Source organism: Tyto alba, unplaced genomic scaffold, assembly GCF_018691265.1.
Source record: "Tyto alba isolate M040663 unplaced genomic scaffold, T.alba_DEE_v4.0 Super-Scaffold_14, whole genome shotgun sequence".
Lineage (NCBI taxonomy): Eukaryota > Metazoa > Chordata > Aves > Strigiformes > Tytonidae > Tyto > Tyto alba.
Window position 1 is genome coordinate 4,464,027 of NW_024881276.1, and position 22,823 is coordinate 4,486,849.

At 40.0% G+C, this 22,823-nt stretch overlaps 1 protein-coding gene and 1 long non-coding RNA gene across 2 annotated transcripts; one reads left to right on the forward strand and one right to left on the reverse strand.

Moving 5' to 3' along the window:
- Positions 1 to 406: 406 nt before the first annotated feature.
- LOC104361299 (arylsulfatase D) lies at positions 407 to 16,201 on the reverse strand. The gene is made up of 10 exons (XM_033000186.2): positions 16,120 to 16,201; positions 9,691 to 9,840; positions 8,292 to 8,413; positions 7,252 to 7,374; positions 5,362 to 5,785; positions 4,484 to 4,620; positions 4,152 to 4,286; positions 2,113 to 2,275; positions 1,307 to 1,428; positions 407 to 853 (listed from the first exon to the last, which is right to left on the reverse strand). The coding sequence occupies exons 1-10, from the start codon at positions 16,122 to 16,124 to the stop codon at positions 486 to 488; spliced, it is 1,749 nt and encodes a 582-aa protein (XP_032856077.2). The 5' UTR covers positions 16,125 to 16,201; the 3' UTR covers positions 407 to 485.
- LOC116963448 lies at positions 15,941 to 20,504 on the forward strand. Its single transcript, XR_004408175.2, has 3 exons — positions 15,941 to 16,066; positions 19,149 to 19,247; positions 19,796 to 20,504. It is a non-coding gene; the product is annotated as an uncharacterized LOC116963448 (long non-coding RNA).
- Positions 20,505 to 22,823: the final 2,319 nt, after the last annotated feature.

Consider the following 22,823-nt stretch of genomic DNA (forward strand, 5'->3'; position numbering starts at 1 on the left):
TCTCACGTGTTGCTCAACATCTCAACAATATTACTGCAGAGATAACAGAGAAGTACAGGAAGCAATAATGACACAAACTACTACGTTTGGATAGACTATGACCATGATTTGTGGGCTATAGTCCCACAACTGCGAACTACTGCTGCCTGCTCAGCACCATACACTGGGTTCTCTGCAGAGTTCTCCAACTGTCGTCTTTGAGCAGGATTAAATTAGGCAGAGTTTAGGCATATACCTCTACAGCCCTCTCCTGCAGGTGAATCTGCAAAAGCAGACTCCATTCAAGCCCTTTACCACACCAGAGAGGATTTCCTTAGACCTTTGGCTAGTGGTGAAGAATGAAGGAGAAAAATGTCTGATTAACATTCCTTTTCTTTATTTTCATCCGATTTGCTTCCCAGAGAGAGAAAGGACACCGAATCATTTTCAGAAAGCTTTTTCAGCAGAGGACTTGGTGCCACAGGACATGTCGGTAAACATCCATCTCACAAACTTTGTGTGCTGTCCCCTTCCTTATCACACCAACAGAAGGGGAACGTCCCACAGCAGGGCTGCAGCCACGGCTTCCACACCACGTTGTACACGGAGAGCTGCTCTGGGACTGGAGTCAGTGTCCTGCGATGCTCTTCTACGGCTCTTCCAATCTTCCTTATCACAGAGTCAAAGAGGGGCTCAGTGTCAGCCGACAGAGGTTTGGCTTCAGAAGGGTCTCGCGAGAGATCGAACAGCAACGGAGGGTCATGATGGGTCACACCTTCCCCAAAACACGGGCAAATTCCTTTTCCATAACAAGCCCCAGCCCCAGGTGGATGAAAGACAGGGGTCACATAATGAGCTTTCCAAATGGTCCCACCTGGTAGGAAAGAAATCTTATGGCACCACTGCAAGACAATAGAGGAAAATGGAAAGTGCCTTCAAATAATAGAACTGTAGCTATTTAATAAGGAGATCTCTTCTCATACATGCTGGCACCCCATCACCACAAATCAGATTCTTTGTGTGGAGTACTGACTTTGAAGATGGAAAACACTAGAAGTATGAAGAAAACCACATTAAATTTCCAGGGTGGTAGTAGCCTGTATTCCAACCCCACCTCCTGTAGGCTTGTTACTTACAAATATTTCTTTGATGTAAGACACAGCAGTGACTGGCTAGCTGGACATGTCATGCACAACAATTTCAAGAATCTCAGAGATCAGTACTGATAAACACCCATCATGAAATAAATTTGTCAATTAGCAAAATGGCTATCAAGAGGAGTAAACTCATGTTTTGCAGTTATCACAGAACAAACATTTTTACATACTGTCCTTTTGGTGCCACCGCACTGCATGCAAGTAGGACCCACAGTAGTGAAACAGGAACTCGTGCTCTGACTTTTGAGCTCTTCCTTGCAGTAAAGGCACCAAGCTTCGTCCATCAATAACCCTAATATAATAGGAAAAAGCATATTCAGGCGGGGAGAAACCTGACAGTGAACTGCATACTTATCACAGCCTTCACATTGGCTGCGCCAGTGCTTGAGACAGCATACAGAATAATTTGGTCATAGATTTAGAGCAGCCAGAAGACTGCCAAGCCTATATTTAAATCCCTAGATTTTTATGTTTGTTTGTTTGGGTTTTTTTGTTTTTTTTTTTTTTTTAATGGCTCGGTCAACTCATTCCATTTAGCAATATGTAAACAATATTTAGAACTTTGTCTAGTGGGAAAAATAATTTATTCAGGAAATCAATCCCAACATCATAATTGTTTACCAACTTTCAAAAGAGCTTAGAGAAATCTGTTGGGCAAGGATGGGTTTAATGACTTTAGGAGGTATTTCTAAGTGTCCATAAATCAAGTCAGTACCAAAACAACCTCAGCCACCAATTCTTTCCTGAATGAGGCTGAATCTGGGTTTGAAATTAGCACCTGTTTTTTGGCAGGAATGACTGCTCTGGAGACATGCACACCTGTGGGCATATGTGGGAGAGTTTGTTCACTGGTTTAAAATCTCAGACTAGGATTCAGGCTAAGGAATATTTGTGGGATCTCCAAGGGTAAGAAGCACAGTCATTTTTTAGAAATTAGCTCTCCTATCAGTCTCTCTCGTTGAAAACACCTCCATACCTGTCCTGTGGCAATATTCCTCCAGCCAAATGAACAACTGTGGGATAAATATCCATAAGACTTGTAGGTTCATCGATAACCATGCCTGCAGGCAATGCTCCTGGCCACCTAAATACTCCTGGCACGCGGATCCCTCCTTCCCAGCCTCCCATGCCTTTGCCACCTGCAGTGAAATGAATGAACATGTGGCAGTTCAGAGGCAAACACAAACCTCTTCACTGGCTCGCTGCATTCGAATGTATAGAAAAAGATGTGGTAACACACTGCTTATCCAACAGATTCAAGGCTTCATTTGCATTGGACTTCATACACTTCAGGTCTCAAAATGTGACTCGTAACACATCCAAACCTAGGAAAATGAGGGAAGGCAAACTTTGACCTCAGGTAAGGGCAGGAATAGTAAATCTACCTTTGAAAAGCTGATGTTCAGCAATAATAAAACAACTTCCACTTTGTTATCTTCCATTTCACAGGTCGCCTGCATTCACCTGTGTTATTGAAGAGCTTCCCAGCAACAGAAAAGAGGAGGAACTGGAAATTGGAAGAACTCACAAGACTGAAGAAATACCTGATGTTCGTTTTAAACCTACACAAGCCTTAATAATTAGTATCCTATTTTAATAAACTGCTGAAAAACCAAAACATAACCAAACATAACAACCTTCTCTTTCTAACCATGGATTCCCTTCAAAATATGTGTCCTTAACACTTGTATTTCTCTATGCCTTATGCCGCTCTTCCTTTTTGGAAATCAAGATTTGGATCTGACTCTCTCAATACTTAATGCAACACCTCCTAACTTGGAAGCAAAAAACATTAATCTATGATATAATATATGCTTTACTTCAAATGGCAGGAAAACACCTTTTCTCAGCTTACTACTAACAGAGACAAACCTAATAAAGCATGCTGTTGCTAGAGGTATGAAGACAATATTTATCTAGCTCCCAAAGCAGACACCTGGTTTAATTCATATATATAATATGAAAAAATCAATTGTCTTTGTTAGATCCCATCAGGCTTATGAATCAGTGTTATCATTCATAAAGAAAAACACTTTCTCAAGCAAAAGCAAGGAGTGAAAAGGAGGATGAAGAGACTAACTGAAAGTCCTCCTTGTTCATACAGGCCATCAACCTCCGTTGCTCAGCAGCAGAGCATCTACCCCACGGGAGCCAAAATTCCATGCCTTTGACATCTGTTGTGCCTTGTGGAACAACTCAAGAAGAGTTGGAATTGGAAGAAACCTGTTTGAGGAAAATAAAAACATCAAAATTTGCGCAAGAGGTGGCTGGTTCATTGGTGATAACAGATCCTAAGCCCTGACGCCTCCCCAAACACATATGGTCACACGTCGATGACATGTCACAGGATGAGGTGATCTGATGACACAGGGCTGTGTGAGAGAAAACGCAATGAATTCATATTCTTCTGGAATGAAAAAAGCCACTGTGCTGCTCAGCAGGTTGAATAATGATTCACAGCAGAAAAGGACAAGCAGGAGGTAAAGAGTGAGATCCTCTTAGACCACGAAGGCCATTTGGATTTTATGCCAATCACAAATTTTGAGTGGAAGATAAAAACACACTGGGGATAAATTGTTGCTGCAAGTCATGACACAACATTCCCTTGCTCTATTCTGTATTGATTAGCTGGGCAGCAATGATTTCTGGAACATAACAAGAGAAAGATACAAGCAAATCAGGAAGCAGTCTTATTGTGGAGAGAGGGGGAAAAAAGCCAGAGAGAAAGAGAGAGAGAATATTCAATATAGGGAACTATCACATTTTTTCCAGTGCCGTTCACTTGAAAACACCAAATAATTTACAGGTATCAAGCTAAACAATACCTTTGTCAAGGATGTGTAATAATGCTTGCAGTTTACTGAAAGAAAAGGTGACACTAAGATTAAAACACCTCTGTGTGTCACCTATATTTCAAGCTAAAAATGCAACTTATTCCAGCCTTGATAGCTTCAGCCAGGCAAACTCACTGTTTCTGATTCTAACCTTCATGGAAAGTCATAGTGGTTTTCCTACCTTTATAAATACCATTCCAGCCACCTAGCTGGGCAGATCCGTCACGAGCCTCCAAGTGTCCTCCATGATCAGAGGCAAAGTATGTGAATGTATGATTTTTCAAACCTTCTTTGTCAAGAGCATCCAGAATTTTGCCTTAAAATTAAGAATAGAGACAGCAAGGTTCCTATTAACCATTTAGAAAGATCAAGCCACATTTATAATACTAATAATTTATAAAAGAAGTTTTTAATAGGTTAGATTTCTGTAGGTATTTTGGCTTTATTAGTTTTCCTGCTCCAAAATACACAGGTGTGTGTGTCTGAAACAAATCTTTCATGAAGAATCCTTACCCACCATCCAGTCCATTTCTTCTACATTGTCTCCATATAAACCATGACGGCTCTTCCCAAGAAATTTTGATGTGGTAAAGAGTGGGGTGTGAACATGTAAAAAGGAAACAAAGAGGAGGAATGGTCCATGCCTGTTTCTTAAAAACAAACCAAAAATAAAAATAATTTTTGTTGTATGTTTGGAATATTTGAAAGTTTTCCTATTCATCCATGCACAGACACACACATTGGCTCTAGACTGTACCCACATCTAGTGCTTCCCCACTGATCACAGCTGACAGCTTTTTACAATTTTCAGTATATTTGTTTTCACAAAATTTAAAAAAAGAAAAGTTATTTTTCCTGTTTTACAAAAAGACACCTGACGCACAGAAATATTATAGAAGGCTGTGCAGACAGAACTTGAATCTAGAAAATGAATGATCTCACTTGGCTTCCTTCTCAACCCATAAAAATAGATTTAAACTGTTTTGAGAGTTCCACATATAATTGCACAAATAATTTTATGCATCACACACATTTTACCTGGGTGGTTTTTAGGGTTTATGAAAAAAAAAAAACCAAACAAAAACACAGACGAGGCTTGTAGAGTGAAGTATAAAAATTAACTGGTTAGTCTTGGAGCAAATATAATCATTACAGATTGCAGCTCATAGTGAGATGGTCATGTATCATTTGGTTAGAATCCATCTCATTTACTGTAGCTTCCAAAGTCAGGCAACTGCAATTAAAGTGCATTGGGTTTCTCAATAGAGAACTTGGATATGAGTTGCAAAGCAGTTCTCGTGATACAGCTATAGTTACTGGAGAAAAATACCCTATTCCAAGTGCCCAGAACATCCCGGATCCTTTAAAGAAAACTGGAGACAATCATTTACCTTTTGATAAATGATACTGCCTCCTTCAGCATGAGAGCAGCAGTTCTCTCTAACCTCATCGGCTGCTCAGTGACATCGTGGTTCCTCATCAGGACACAGTTCCAATACTGCACAAAGCCATAACTGGAGTACCAAGAAATGAAGAAAAGGCCGCCCACCAAAGTGAAACAGGCAATTCTCTTCCAGTCGATGGAAATCAAACCAATCAGTTTTCCAGCAGTGAGAGTGAGCACAGCAAGGATAATTATCTGACTGTAAAGCCAAAGCTTAGCTTGAAGGGCTACATCCAGCTCTGGAGGCTTGTTTTCTTGACAGTTGTTTAGCAGTGTGAAAGGCATGCCATAAAAATAGTCAAACCCATGATTGAGAGGATGGTGACAGTGATCGTTGAAGGACTCACAGTTTACACCTTGATGCCACTTCCCTGAAAGTTTTAAAGCATAAAAGAAATTAGAACATTAAGGTGGACAACTCAAAAGGAGCCCAAGGTAGCATCATGAGCATCCATTTGGGAATCAGGTGAGTCACTCCATTTTTCAACAGAGTGTTGACGCATTCTCCTTGTGCTCAAGGGTGCTGGGTTACACCAGTGAATGTCACAGCTAAATGACACCAGTGAATTATCAGGTGAATGTCACACCATAACGGGCAAAACCTGAACAATCATGGGATAAGCAGAGAAATTTTCAAAATGCTCAGCTGCTGGTCACATAAGGGTGGGATTTCATTACCTTTCAGTGAAGATCAGGGAATTAAGATACTCTCACTGGCTGCTTTAATACATTCTCTTTCTAACTTTCAATTGTTTACTTGCAACTTCATTTTATCACAACATCACAAATTTACTGGAAGATCCAGTGAACTTTTGGCCCATGTTAACAGGTATCTTGATCACCAGACTCTGGAAGATGAACCTCACACTCTGTCCCTGCCCAAAACATAGCAAGTAGACAGATGCTGTTGTCTGCTTAGAAAATGTGCTGGATCAAAAGACCCTGAGGTTTGCTGGGTTATGTGATTGCCAAGAAATTACGGACTCAGCCAGGAAGACTACACTTGATCAGCTCATGATTTAATGCAGCCACATCTATTTCCAGCACTTGAAGATGACAATGCCTTTAGCACAGGTTGCCCCAAGCCCCCTGGCTTGAGGGGACACAGTGCTTACCCCACCTACCCATTTATGCAAGGGGACCCATTGCAACAGTGCAATAATAGCAAATGGAAGGGAAAAGAGAGACTTTGCCAGTTCATTTCTGAGATATTTGCCAAAAGAATGATGAACCTTGAAACTGTTCAAGTCTGCTCAAAGCCACAGACAGGAGGGTGCTCTGGGGCAGCCTCAGTTTCCCTGATACCTTCGCATTTTGGGTTTATGTGAGGAAATAGCCACCATATCATGCCTCTGTGACCTGAACCTCATCTGCAAGACGTGTGCTTCATCTTCTCCTCTGCAGGTACAAAATTTGTTCCTTTCTTTCCTTATCCTCTTCTGTTTCTCTGCCCCTTGCCTCCAAAAGGTAGATGAAATACTTAAAGACATTGTTTTGTTTGGAACAATCTTTACATCAATAAAATTCTCACAGTGGACCAAGCTTTGAAAAACCTTAGGCCAAGTAAAATAAATGCTCACCCATTGTAATGAGACAGTTTTTAATTCTTCCTCTTTCAAATGCCCTGTACAGGCATTACCATTGTCGTAAAACTCTTTAGGTTGCAGTATTTTCAGTCATCTTGCAAATATGAAGGTTTCCCCCTGCCCTGCCTTCGGTCTTTTGGAGGGGGTTCATGTGTACGACTAATGGACCATTTTAGGCAAACGCAATCCCTAACTTCTCTTCATACAACTAGTTCAACTCTTCAAGGTCACGTTAAAACATTTCCCCTTACCTATCAGTGCAGTGGTGTAGCCTTGTTGCTGCAGCAGCCTGGCAAATGTCGTTTCATTAGCAGGGAGCCCTCCTGACCCGGCGTTCCACTGCAGCGCCCGGTATCGGTTGCTGGACGCCATCCCTGGCAGAAACAGCTCCGGTCATTCCGGCGGGATGTCTGCTCCTGCCAGCCTCAGCATCAGGAGCTCAGCCTGAAGCCAGAGTTCCTTACAGGGTGTAAAGCCAAGCACAGCTGGTGGGCAGTGATGTGACTACTTAAGTACTTCAGTTAGTCAAGATTTATATTTCAAAACAAATACTGCTGGACACCCGTTTTACCATCAAACTGATAATAAAATAGTGGCGAAAGTATATAGTAGGTTTTATTTTCCGCCGTTCTGAGCAACTGTGATCATTTAGTCTCTCTGCTTTTCATCTAAAATGAGAGGTGACAGCTGCATTTCCCTATGTGAGTGAGATGTTGTATCATGGGATACGGTTCACCCAACATACACACCAATTTTGCACTTAGCTCTCAAAGTAGTCATTTCATTTTCCCAGATAATTCCTGCTGAGAGATGAGTATCGATCAAGTGTCCTCCAAGAAGTGCCCTAAGTAGTCAGGGAATGGATCCAATACTCCATTTTCACCAGAGTTTTGTGACTTTCTCCACTATGTTGGCAATGAACTTGCCTGTTTCTCTCGGGAGCCCCGTTTGAACCCTTAACTTCTAACCATCATCATCATGAGGAATTCCATCAGTTTGCCTCAGGCTGCATTGCTCTAAGGAAGTGACAGATACTACTGTTGGCATTTCTCTATACTTACTTATTTTCATCATATAGATCTCCCACATCCTTTAAAGCCTGGCTAAAGCTGTGTCAGCTGGAGAGTCAGGGGTTCACTTCAGAATTTACTTATAAAAGCTTTGAGCCTCTAGCAGTGTGTTTTCTATCTCAGGTTAAGGAAATAGCTGCATTTTCTCGTTCCAATATTTATCATCTATTGTAGTACCTCAGCACCATGCATAGAAATTTGTAATTTAAAATGGATCCAACCTGATCTAATGGGATATCTGCCAGTGAGGAAAGCTGCTCTGCTCGGAGTGCAAAGTGGAGCTGCAGCAATGTGCTGAGTAAGTCTCACTCCTTCTCTTGCCAGGCGGTCAATGTTCGGAGTCCTAAAAAACATTTCCAAGTTTAAGAGGAACAAGGTAATATGAAATTTATTTTAATAAATTGCCAAGAAAAACTAGAGCTTTTGAACAGTTCCTAAAAAAAAAAAAAAAAAAAACCAAACGAACTCTTCTTGACATACTCCAGGACTGATATAATAACAAGTTTGACACAGTGGGTGAAGTGGGTTGTAGCCATTGGAGAATCCATTCTCAGGTCACAGCCACAGAGTGTACTTGGAAACGCTGAAAAGAAACCCAGGCATTGTTGGTACTGTTCAGTTGAAAATAAAACTGAAATGGAAAGAACTATCTAAGAAAGGCTGATATTTTTCTATTCCAATTCTTCCAGCAGATCACTTTTACCATCACATTTAGACCCCGAATTTCAAAGTTCATTGAACCATAGATTCTCACAGGGTGTCTGAAGCTCTTGGATCCAAGACTTTCTGTTCCATGTTTTTAACACATCCTATTTATTTCATAACATAATTATATCTTTATATAGTTACATTTGTATGGGAGTCTAGCTCTCCCAGAATAATGGACTACAACACCACAAAGAGTGAAAGAGGCCTCTCCCGTCTTCATCACCAGCAGATGAGGACAATGGAATTCCACAAGCACATTTCCATTTCTCTGTACAACCCCACCAACATCATGTGAGGGAGATGAACCCAAAGCATGCCAACAAAATGTCTGTGCTCCACTTGGAGGACACGATTTGAGGCTTCTAAGATGTGCTCCCAATGCCCATTCAGTTCTGCTTTGCTTTTTTAGTTTTGAAGAAATGTAATCACTAGTTTTGAAGGCACATAATCACATAATAAATTATGTGGGTCAGTCCACATGAGTCTGGATTTGAGTGTTTTGGAGGAAATGACAAGCAAGTGGATGAGCAATTCTGGAAAACCACTGGGTGGATAAATTAAGGCTCCACTATGCATGAAAAGAAACAAAGAAACTCATGCATGAGAAGGAGAGAAAACAGTAACTGTAATACTAAAACAAGTGGCTGGGGAGTTCGCATATGGAGAAGGGGGCAGGAGGAATTCCCAGAAAGAACTTCAAAACAAAAATGAAAACTCATAATTTCCCCCCCACCCCTCCTTTCACTGCACACTGTTTACTTAGGCTCCAATCCTATGTGCATATATACAAGTACTTAAATACACAATTACTAGAATTTTGGATTAAGAGTATTTCTTATTTTACAGTGAGGCTTAATTACCCAGGATAGGTGTTCTATAGTGTTAAATATATTGTACTGAGAGATCTTTTACCTTATGGTATTGTTCCCATAACAACCTATATCTCCGATGCCGAGGTCATCAGCCAGAAACAGAAGTATATTTGGTTTAGAGTCCGTAGCTACACTCAAACCAAACATGTTCCAGAATAAACATGAAGTCAGTGCCACTAGGAGGTACCTCCTGAAACACAACAAAATAACTTTTTACATACGTGACTTGTAAGGACTGGAGAGTGACGGGAGCCCTCTGGCAGCAGGTCTGAAGCATAAAACACAAAATAATGGGAAACTTCATTTCCCAGCTCCACTTTCAATGGGAAGGAGGACAGAGTTTTACTGGTTCCATTTCTTCCATCTCTACAACCTAAATCACTCTAGTCAGAGAGGCTACAGTAGCCTTTCTACAGCTCAAGAAGAAAGGCCATAAGTGAAAGCTGTCATCTTATTAATTTGGCCTAGGAATTTTCATCTTGAATCAGTTGCATAGGTTTGAAAATGTATCAAAAACTTCAAAAAACTCAGAGAAACCTTAGTGTTTTTAAGTTTCATAAACACTATGAAAATTCAGAGTTCAAAGTCACTCTGGCATTTTCTGAATATCTTGTCTCTAGTGGATGAAGCAGTTTTAATCATATTTAGATGGGAAGTGGAAAGACCTAAACAAACTCTCCCCTCCAACTCAAGAACACTTGAGCTTGAAGCCATCTCCTCTACCACCATTCTAAAGATACCAACCGAATCCCATACCAGCATCAACTATATTAAATATCTGCAGAAAAGAGAGCTTACATTTTCACACATATATACCATACTTTTTATATAAATATGCCTAGAACATTTGAAGCTATGTGTTCCTCCAAGTATTACTGTTCAATAGTCTTCAAACCTAATCATGGATTGATTTTTCACTTGGACAGAGTTATCATTTCAATAAGTACTAATTTTGCAGGACAAGAAGCAGCAGCAACTCTCTAGCATAGACTAAGAAAGCTCCTGCAAATCACTCCAGGATTAACAGTTTTGTTGTGAAGATCTTGTACACAAAAACATGGTTTTGAATGAACAAGTAACCATCACCTCTAGTAGGCAAACACAACACACAGGACTTTCTGTAAACATGACTGCGAATTCCCAGTTGTAAATAAGTAACCAGTGGCTATGGGGATTTAATCATCTAAGAGCAAAGTTCCAGCTGGGTTTCTTTGTACATTCTACTGCTAAGTTACAACAGTGACTTACAGAGTTGTGGTGAAACCTTGCTTCAGAAGCACTATGGGCAATTTCCACTTTTATACTTGGATTACTCATTCTGAGGAAAGGAGAATTTTCTATTTACTAATGTTATACCTCTTAAGAGTTATGGGGCATTATACTGGCATAATGAGTCCTTTCAGAGTGCTAATACATTCAGTTAGAACTGCAGGGGAAAGGTCTCTAAAGAACCCTGGAAATAAGCAGCCACCAACAGCCCACTTCAGTCACTTGGGCATTCTTCTTTCCAAGCTGGGGACAACAGTAGTGCTCCCCACCTCTTTCTGTTACATTAAAAAAAAGGAAAAGAAGAAGAACAAGAAGGAAAATTATGAAATCTGCTTTTACTGGTGTCTGCAGCCCCATCCCAGCACTCTGTTTTCTCACGGTGTTAAGTGCTGATCCCTGTGGTAATCCTGTTTGTGGATTAGGACAGGATCAAGGACAAATTCCATCTCCAGTAACCTACTGCTTATAGTTCCAAGTCTGTAACCTAAATTGTTATGTAGCATTATGGTTCATTGTAAAATAACCATGCTTAGAGCTCAAAGTTATCATCTTTCAGCAATACATAGAGGAAGAGGGCAAGAATGTTTAGCTAATAAACGCCAATAAATCTTCAAAGCAATAGGGTTGAAAGAAAGTAGTACATAAAACATGCACATAGATACGTATGTATAGATATAAACCTTTTCAGAATTACCTAGAAAGCTATTTCTGGAAATGGTAATGTTAAAGGCATAGTGAGAGACTTCCACTTGGGAGATAGATCTCATTGTTTAAAACCATAAAGACATTAAATAAGTATGTACTTAAGATGGTCCTAAAAATCATTTTGCAGCCAGTATTACTAAGTGATTTTACAACATCTGCTTAACGAACCAGATAAGTGCAAAACATTAGGAAAATACAGGCCACTTTTTATGTAACTTTTATTTACAAGATCTAATATGGGTTTACACCATAGTTGAACTCCCATAGCTTTATTGACAATAATTTTCTGAGGACAGGTTAGGAACCATTGGCACAGGTAATCAGATGTTGAAAAATAAAACAAAACAAACCACCTGCTGAACTATGAAATTTGGTGCCTATACTTGCCTTAGAATTATTTTCTAAGGTGATACTGCTGTGCTTAGTGCATCCAGAGAATTACAGCATTATGAGATTATAACATCCTTCTGGTCAAGAAATATGCTGCTCCTACAAGATTTCACAGGGAACTTATATCTGTGTAAGAGCTTAGAATCTTAGACTACTTCTCTAAAGGCTTGTGCAAAGGGAAACACAACTTCGGAACAGTGTGGGGTTCACAATCAGGGACAAATTAAAAAAAAAAATGGGGGGGGGAGGAGAGAACAATGACGACATAATTTTTAATGGAGTTGAATTTCCTATGTGGGCTTAAGGAAGGAAACAACAAAGACTTAAAGCAAACAAAACATCAGAAAAAATGATTCTTTTGAGCCCAGGGTTACTTGGGAAAAAAAGGTGGGTCGGTTCAAACAAGACAATTTTAATTCTGTCAAGTAGAAACAAATACATGCAGGGACGAGCCAGAAATCTGTTCACCTGAATAGAATATCAGCAATGGCTGTGCAAGGTGGAGGTACAGTCATCTCCTGGTAGGCAGAGATCCTGAAAGTAAGTTAAGCTTATAGTAAGCAGCAAATTGAACATATTGACCAGTGTGATGTTGGAGGAAAAAAGAACTCAATCATTTCTTATATATCCTTACAAAAGAGGGACTAGTGAGACCATTATACTTCAAAGATACAAGTACTATTGGGGTCATACTGTGTACTGACGAAAAGTGTACTGTTTTCAAAGTGAAGTTTAAGAACTAGAAGGGGGCAGAAAACCACATATAAACAATTTAAGAGTGGGAAAAGATGGTTTATTCTGAGAGAACAAGAGCTCAATCAAGAAGACAGCAAAAGATCAATTAGTGCATAAATTAATGGGGAGAAAACACAGATCTTAGAAAGCTCAACAGTTTTGCTGAGACAGCAAGTATTTTGAAGATGAAGTCAGACAAATAGAGCATGCATTTTCTGCAAACAGGGTGATTTATTATTCAATCATGTTTCCAAGAAGAGTGCAATATAATCATGATTGCATACTGCAAGTGGAGGAAAGAAAAGTATTGCAAAGAAACACAAGTCAGCTGAAATTTAACTGTCCACAGTAAACATGATCAGAGTAACAATCTGATACAAACTCCATAGTATCTTCCCCAGCAGCCACTTCATGAGACATCTTTTCCTAAGTTACCTAAAGGAGCTCAATTAAAGTTAATTTTAAGACTCTCTGCTAAAAAGTTCAAATAACCTGAAGAAAATGGCCCTCAATTTGAAGAGGCTGCTTCTCATCAAAACATTCCTTTTTCATTTCCAGGTTGCTCTTAGTTCTCACAGTAATAAACCTCTCCACTACGTAAATTCTTCTGGTTCATATAATTCCAAAGTAATCTTAAAATACTAATTCTATAGATTGCTTAGTCTTTGCATAGACAAAGGAGACTCTGAGTGGTGATACTGAGTTATTCTCAACAAGTGTCCCTAAGCAAAGAATCACTGAAAGCAACTGTGGATTCCCCAAAGTCTAACTGAGCGGATTATTTTCAAGCTGATAGCAAGTACAGACTTGCAATTTATCATTGCTATTCCTACTTAATTTCAACTGATGAGTTCTCAAATGTCATTATTAATTAAAAACATTGTTACTTCCTTTACAACCGGAAGTATACAGCATCAGTTATTCAGCCTCCTACCTCCACATGAAAAGTCACAGGACTCTATAATAATTCAGTCTAAACGTTTCTGCAAAATGAGGCCAAATCCTACAGAGCCACGAACAGCAGGAACTGGCCAGCACAACTTTGTGTGAATGTATTCCCTTAGTTAAACAATTTTAATTGTCTGTAAACCTTATCCAAAATTTACTGTCTTCTGTAGCTGATACTACACACCACTGCCTTACCCCCTTCTTCCTTCAAATTTGTCAGCCACTAACAAAGGCTTAATTGACTTATAATTCACTCAACCTGCCAGGAATTCCACAAAGCCTGCAGCTGCCTCAACAGTCACCACTTGAAGAGATTTACCAACAGAAGCTTGTGCTTGGTTTATTAAGTGGCTGAATTAGATAAACCTGACTCAAATGGATTTGTAACAATTCCAATCAATGTTATATAGCTTTTTCTACCCAGCTGCCTTGTGTAAACCCCAGTTTTTTTCATCTTCCTTTTACAGAAAGCAAGCTACAAACTTGGAACTCATAGAAAATTAGCCCCTTCTTCCCACACTGCAGCTTGGCTCCAGGCAGTTCCCTCCATCCTCCAAATATTTCAATTTTTGAACATTTTGCCAGATTAGAGTCTATCCTTCTTGAAGTTTTACACAGAAGAAAAAAGGCAAACCTTCACTTCAAAACTATTGGCTTATAGTCAAAATATTTATTGAAGCCAGGCATATCTGATGTTTCATGCTCATCCCGGTAAGACTGGCAACACCACCACTTGCTCTAGGAATTCAGCAGAGTTGAAAGGAACTTCTTATTCTTAAAAATGTTAAGAGAGGTATAGCTCCAAAAGAAAAATTTCAAATAAGCTCTTGTCAGTTAAGCTAAAAGTCAATAATAGGACACAGCAAAAGAACATACTTCCTTTTTGTTATCTTTGTCTAACTTCAGATGCTGAAAGAAATTATTTGCATTCTGAAGCAAAACCAAAACAAAACCCCAAACCCTTTACCACTTACTTAAATATAAAAAAATTGAACTATAAGTACTAGGATAAATGTTTTCAAATAACATGTGGAGGTATGTTGCTGTTTAGCTGTTAGCCAAAAACAAACACTTGTTTTCCACCTTCTATAAAAATACGCTATACAACAGGTTAATCACCTTCAACTGTATAGTAGAATGTATTTAAAAATGCTAATTTCAGCTTACATTATGGCTCTAGAAGAAACACATCCAACATATTGTTTCACTTTGTTCTCCCTCTCTCCCATAGCTTCTAGGCACCCAGATGTACAGGAAGGGAGAGAGAGGCAGCGAGTGAGGACCCAGCGAAAGAATGAAGAAAAAGCTCCCAGCTGGTGCAGTCACTTGCTCAGTACCTGCAGCTGGTGAGCCAGAAACAGGTGTTGCTCATCAGCCACAAAGCAAGGGATGTCCTCGTAAGAAAGGTATAAGCCAAATATCAGGAGCATCTCAGGGGTTCAGCTTTTTTCTTATCCATTCTGTACTGACTGCAACAGGGCTCCCCTGGGGGGATTTAGTTCTTACTGAGCTGGATAATATCAATACTCGTTCTCTGTTACCATGATTATGGCATTGTATTATCATTTAGTGTTGTGTATTGTCTATAATCAAAATTCTTGTGGCAAGCAACCAAGTGTTTTAATTTACTACGGCTGCCCTGTTCCAGCCTTGCTGGGGCACAGCAGCACCCAGCCTTCAGAGCAACAGCCGAAGGGAAAGGTCTGGCTCTTGACTTTAAATTAGCTCATGCGCTTTCACATCATGATTAGCAGTCTCTGGTCTAAATGATCTAATTGTGCCTCCTGGCTTCAAACTACTCATCTAGGAAGACGCAGCTTTCCCTACGGCCAGGACAAGAGCAATGCACAAAGGTGGAAAATGGGAGAGAGAAGTAGGGCAGACAAATGAGATGAAAGGCAGCGACTAGGAGCACAGATGCTAGAGAAACAGTGAAGATCATATGGAAGCAACCTGGAGGCAAAGGATGCTTTCTGCATGCCATTGTAAAGCTTCAGTAACTCTGGCAGTAATAGTAATAAAAGCAGAATACCTGCCATTCGCCACCTAACTCTCCAAAACCTGCAGTTTAGTTTGAACTGCCAAAGGGAAGGAAAACAGAGATTGTTAATTCTTGTAGCTCCCTCCCCCCGTGCACACACTCTGACCCTGCTCACACGATGTTTTTGCTCTTGATGAGCTGGTGGAAGGCAGGGGCCGGGCTGCCCCCGCAGCCAGAGCCGAGCTGGGGAAGATGCAGACAAGGGCAGAGGCAGGACAGGGTCCAGGGGCAGCACTGCTCCGTGGGGCAAAAGCTGCTGTTCCTGCCCAGCTTCCCCCTCAGACCCGCCAGGAAAGGGGCTGGATGCCTCCCAGGAGGTGACTCAGAGGTGACTTTTTACTTATTTATTTATTCCATAAAAAAACCCGATCATTTACTTACTCCATACTTGCTCCCTGGAGGAGGAGCTTTGCTCTCACTTTCCTTTTCTCCCCAGGCTTTCTGCTCTTTGCTTCTAAAGAGGGGCTTTCAAAAGCACGGCTTGACTATTCCTGTCGGAGCAATTAGTGGGTGTCGGTCTCCTTTAAAAATCTGGTCAAAGGCAATTCGTCCTGCTGGCTTCTGCCGCCGAGTGTGGGATAAGGCAGAAAAAAGTCGAAGCTGGAAATGCAGCTCCGGTATCAGCCAAGGCCAATAGATCTTTAGTGGCAACTGATTGGAAGATAATAAATCGTGGGCAGGGAGGCTGGAGGCTACATGGTGCTGTGTGGAGAACCACCTTATGGATGGAAGCAGGATAGTCGTGGCTAATGTGGAGGGTGAGCCCCTAGCCGCCTCGGGATCTAAGGAAATCAGTCCATCGTCACATTGGTGTATGTATACCAACTCTGGCAGCCTGGCTAATTCTCCATTATGTTAATTATAGTTCCTCTGTCTGTGTGTTCTCTCCCGTGCCAGTGCTAATACTCATGTGGGTTGCACAGTCTGGCTTGCCAGGCAATTTTTCAGGCCCGTGGGGGGAGCGGGCCCTTCTTTTTACTGGTTATGTGTGCTTGTCGTGGTTTAAAAAGAGGGTGCAAGTGTGTCATGCTGTAATCCACTGAATAAGGGTTTTATTCAGAAGACATAAAAAAGGATAGAGGTTCTTGGTGTAGCCATATTATTGCTCAGAGGCCAAAATAAATATTAATATGAAATACCATGGCAAAGTGGAGAAAACAATGAGAAGTTTTTAACGAGACCTTGATAAATACAGTGTATGGATACAATGAGATTCATAGTACCATCAGTGGGTGCAGTGTGTGAGTCTCAAGGAGAAAATTGGGGACCTAAATATTTATCTGGATATAGCAGTAGAAATTGCACTATTTTCCTCAAGAACCTCTGCCCAAAGAAATCACTGGTAGAAATAATTGAAGCTGGGGGAGGCTCATGGAGTGAGGCAAAGAAATGATAGTGCAAGGAAGGAGCATTCAGCTCAAATTAGGACAAAGATACTCCTGAGGAGAGAAGGATGCTTGCATGCATTAAGGACCAGATATTAAAATAAAGCTTCAGAAATACTAAAGAGAAAGAGATTTTTTGTGACGGACTTGGAGAGTACTGCGTGGAAATGGAACAACTCAGGAAGCAGCAGAAAGTTCCTGGGTTACAAACGAACGCTGACGGAAAGGATCCACTTTGCAAAGACACGATGAAGAGAGTAGGGATTTAATTTTAATTTTGGCCCTTTTACTCAAGTGTGGATCTGATCACACCATTCCTGACACTCACACCTGTGGAAATCTCACTAGAAAGGCTCTTCCATCTTGTGTCCCTGACCACCTGTCATATCAGAAGAAGGGTAAGACTTCTGATTTTTTAAACTCCTGTTTTTAAAACCCTTCTTGTTAACAGCATCTTCAGTTTGTCCTCCAGAGAAAGACTGGAATATAGTGAAATAAAACAACTTCGGTATTGCCTGATTCTGAATATTTTTTTTCTTGATTTCTCAAATTCTTTTATATAGATTGAACATGACTTTTTAAAAACACTTGCTATTTTTACATATTAATTTTGTGTTATTATTTTAGTATGCATTTTTGTTGATTTAACCAGGTTTAGTTAGCTTACATTATACATACTTGTTTGTTTGTGTTTTTTTTTTTTTTTTTTTTTTTTTTTTCCCCCCCCAGAATGGAAAAGTAGTTTTTAACGTTAGATACTATTTGACTTTTTTCTCCAGTGTTACTTGTCATGTCCTTATAGGTTATTTTGTCATTTTTGTGACTTTAATACCTTTAGCTTGGGGTTTACAGAAAGGCTGTTTTATTGTTAGTCCTTCAAGCCAATCTAGTTGGCAAGCTGAGTGATATAATCACTGTATATGACATGTGAATCCCCAACATATAGGAATAACCGAAGAGAGCAGCTTTAAATTCAGCCCCCCAGCCATCCAAACATAATGAATGGGTCAGTTGCACAGAGCCTGAACATCAGTGTTTGCAGGAGCTGTATTTTCAATCGCAGAAAAAGCCTGCAAGAAACAGCACTTTGTGAAGGGAGCTCTGTGTCAGCAGGGTCTTTGCTGCTGTGTATAGAGATCCAATTCCAGACCAAGACCCTGTCACGCAATGCAGAGACAGAGAACGGGCTGTGGCCCTGAGTGTTAAACATTAAAATTCATAAACATTTTTTTGTATTTGAAAACGTTCATCAACAGTCAGTGCGGTTCTGAATATTGAAGACTCACAGGTAATAGTAAGGTTAAAACGATGTTTATCAGCTGTATCAATATTTGAAATGTCCCACATGGCGCTATTTAAAATCAGAGCCTGCTGAATATACTTGCCTTGGTATGCTTGCATATTGTAACAACAGCCATTGTATTTAGACACTTATTTAAGACATTAGGTACTTTAAACAAAATTTATTAATGATACTAAACATCTGGTAAACACTAGATCACAGAAAGAGAAAGAATGAAAGCTCTAAGAATCTATTTGATCTCAGAAAGGAAGTAACGGAGCAGGAGGAACAGAGAGACGAGCAGACAGACTGAAGTTACAGTTGACACGTTAAATACTTTGCTTTTTCTCTTCGTTGTTCTTTTATAAGCAACTGCATTGTTCCTGTATATTTTGACCTATGTGGCATGTAGTTGAAGACATGCTTATTTGCCATGTTAGTTTAATCACCATCCAGTTCACCTTGTCTGCACAGTCTCCACACTAACCTCTGCTGCTCCTCTCAAGAAATTTCTCAGTGGTAAAGAGAAGGTTGTGGACACATGAAAGGGGTTAAAAGGGAAGAATGGCTGCACTGGTTTCCAAATAAAAAAATAATATCAAATGAAGGAATAACCTAGTTTACATACCTATTATTTCATTTGACATAGTCTTCTTCAAGGAGAGAGTTTAAATTATTAATTGTACAATCGTTAGAATAACAAATCAGCCTCTGCTCTTAGCAGATCTGTGTTGGTTTTTCAGCTATGGCTACAGAAGCTGTGGTAGCATTTTTTGGCATGTGACTGGAAGACAGAGGAGAAAAGTTTAAAACTTCAGAGCCACCTGTGATTTGCACAGCAGGTAAGATTCCCTGGCTTTTGATCCTTTACAGAGATTAGTGATATTTGTTATTGTAGCACCTGCCCTAAGCAGTACCGGCACAAGTGGGAAGACTGGAAGTTATGATGATCTCTTCATGCTGGGAAATGCTGGACAGAGAACAGAAAAAAGCCTTCCTGTAGTTCTTATACAAGTCAGTAGCTCAAATAAAGTACAGTCAGATGTGACTAATTTGTTGGGCCCATGACTGAAGTGAGCATTAAGTCCTTGCCACAGGATGTGCTGTTCTGGAAGGCTGGTCTGCTCCCGTCTTTGCCTGCAATCCTTTAAAAAGTTTTGGTCGCCCGAGCAAAAATAAATATTTATTTAAGTGTAGTCTGTACAATTCTGTTCCAAAATGTGAATGTTTTAAAAAATGTGCAGTGCTTAAAAAGGGTTAATGGTTGTAGAAAATTCAGGGCTACCTTAGCTTTTGGAATGAAGACATAATATTATCATTAATATAGAGTCAGTATTACTTTTGAAATCTTGTCTTAAAACAATTAACTTATTGATCATTCATTTCTCAGATATTCAAACAGAGAAGCAAGATGCTCTGGAAATGAAATTAAATTTGCAGGGAAATAATTTTCAATAGCTGATGCTTCCTCCTTGAAGATGAGAAATGGAGTCCTTTCCGTCACCACTGGTTGTGCTGGAATTTCATGGGCTCTCATCATAACCCTGTTTCTATGTCTTACACATCCATAATGAGAAGAAGGTGGCAAAGAACAAGAGATCAAAACCAGCAAGGCAGATGACAGCTGACTGAAATCAAATCAGTAAATCACCCAAAGGCAAAAGTAAGTGTAATGAGGCCAATCACCTTATTATAAAGCCAGACCTTCAAACTGAAGATTCTCATCAGTCCTGGAGGCTAAATTGTCTGTCAGATATTTACTAAGCTAAAAGGCAGTCCAGAAAAATAACCCAACCCACCATTTAAAAGGTGATGATGTTGGTCACTGTGGATTCACAATAAGCACCTTGATGGTGGCTTCCTGAAAATATGAATGTTTTTAAATGTGAAGAAACAATTTTTTAAATCGTTTCCTCACTTAAAAACTGCTTGCCCTTAACATTGCTGTTACTTTCCTTGGTAAGCTTCTACAGAAGTTGGAGGACCTCTGCATTGTCCTGTAACATAAATCACACACAAGAACGAGGTATAAACCAGAATCTTGAACTTGAAAAGCCCATGTTTTCAAGGCAAAACAGTGTATCTCTGGCCTTGTTAAAACTCTGCCTGCTTTAAGAAGTAGAAAAGAAAATACATAATAAACAGAGGATAAAATAACATTCTCGTCTTACCCTTATTGTTTAAAAAGAGCTTATGAGATTTCGTGGAGCCAATGAACATAAGTAATTGGTTTATAAATACTTTCATAATTGTAGCAATGGTTAATAGGGAATAAAGGAACTGCCTAATGGCAGAAAGTCAACTCTGTAATTAGTTCATGTGTTTGAGTCCTGGAAGTAACCCAGTCTTCTGCTGAGGCTAGTAAAGTCTCCTGAAATTGGAAGTTTTCACTGATTTAAATGAGCTTCCAAAAAGCTGAAAAAGATAAGTAATGGTAAACAAACAAACAAAAAGCTCAAAACACAGGTTGAAATATGTTAGCAAATATTAACTGTTAAATCTTTCAGTTTGCAAAATAAATCTGGATGTCTTCTTGACATAGAGAAAAGCTGGTAGCCCAGCTGTGCGAAACTGCAACTCTCACTGCCATAACAGCAGTATGGTAAATGGAAAAGGGGGAATAGCCTGAAGGTGAAAAATTACTCTGAGAAAAGACTTTCAAACAAATTGATGACAGTAAGAGGTTAAGAACAACAAAGAAACAGATGAGTTCCTGTGGTATTTATAGAATGCACAGGAGATAATACATTCTTTGTAAGTGAATAAGACTACTCTAAAGAAATACCTGACTTAATCATACACTTCAACTGGAAAACAGCCTGAAGGACTCCTAACAGTGACAAATTATCATTATACTTACTGTCACGGAGACTGTTTTGATGCACCACTTTGTTTTTGTCTAAAAAATACCAGTTTGAATCTATCAAAACTGCTTGTGAACCTATACCATGTTCCTCAGACTACACGGCGCATGTCAACATGACCTATGGAGACAGTGGCTGGCTGTGCCAGCACTCTGCACGTGTGTCTGTGTGTCAGTGTCTCTGGGACACACGCTCAGCTTCACCGCTGGTGGGACCTGCAAAGGGAAAAGCAGGAGCCGTGTCCCCCAGCCTGGGCAGAGACCCCGAGTCTCCGGGCACTGGGGTGGGCTCCAGCAGCTGGGCAGGAGGGTCCTGGGCCAGGGCGGCTGGAGGAGGCGGCTGTGCTCCTTACATCACTTAACATGGATGAATATCAGATTAGAATTCCCAAAGAAAAAGGAAATTAAACGAATTTAGTAGGGTTGGCTTTCTGCTGCAGCTGCACAAGAAAGCAGGATACCATCATTTGCTGACTACCCAAAAGAAAGACAGTATGGTTTTGTTAAGGCAGCTTTTATTATTGCCCACGATCATTCCACCTGTAATGTCTGTGTCACCAAGCCCTGAAACTCTGCTGATCCCATGGCACTTTGCACATCAGCTGGGCCTGGTGACTGTGCCCAGGACAATTCTAGCTCAGGTGTCTTCCTGTACCCTCTATCTCCAAATGGATGTCCTACGGTGCTTTGAAGTATTTCTGTGCAAGAAAAACTGGTTCAATCATATGAACAGCTATTGTACCCACGTATTTCTAAAGGTGTTGAAAAACTGAGAGGATATAAAATCCCAGATACTAAACTGGCTTGAGAATGGAAGTGATATCTTGGAAAATGACTGAGAAAATTGAAAAATGTCCGTCTGATTACAATAATTTTAGTAAAGAAAACACTGCATATTGCATATGAAAAGGTGTTTAAATCTAGTCAGTAAAGAACCACTGAAATAGAATACATTCAAATGAGAAATAAGGCACGCACTCCTAACAATGGAGCAAATTAAGCAACAATCCAATACACGTGAAATGATGGATTCACTTAATCATTTAAAGTTTTCACAGCAAGACTGAGTGCCTTTCTCATCAGTAGCACTGATGGAGCATCTGGGTGAATTATAAGTCTGTGAAATGTGTGAAGTCACAACATAAAATAAAACTGCTTTTAAGTTGTTTACTTGAAAATTTCCCAATGGCTGAATTGTGGGAAACAAGGGAGGAAATAAAACCCAAATAAACCAAACATTTATCAGAGGAGATGAACAAGAGGAATGGGACCTAGCACAATAGTTAGAACAATAGTAAAAAAGGTGAAATAAAGCGGTTGGGCAAATTATGCTCTCAGATGACTATATATTCAGATATGCTGGTGTAAACTTGTCTATGTGAACAGATATATCTTGTAACCTACAAAGAAAGGCGTTACCTACAAGACCACTTTCCTAAGCACAACTATTTTAACACAAAGAAGGAAAGAACTGAAGCTAAAGAAAGAGCAGCATCAAAGAAATAGATCTAAGTAACCCTAGTGGTTTGGTGGGATGAAAATGTAACTTGTGAAG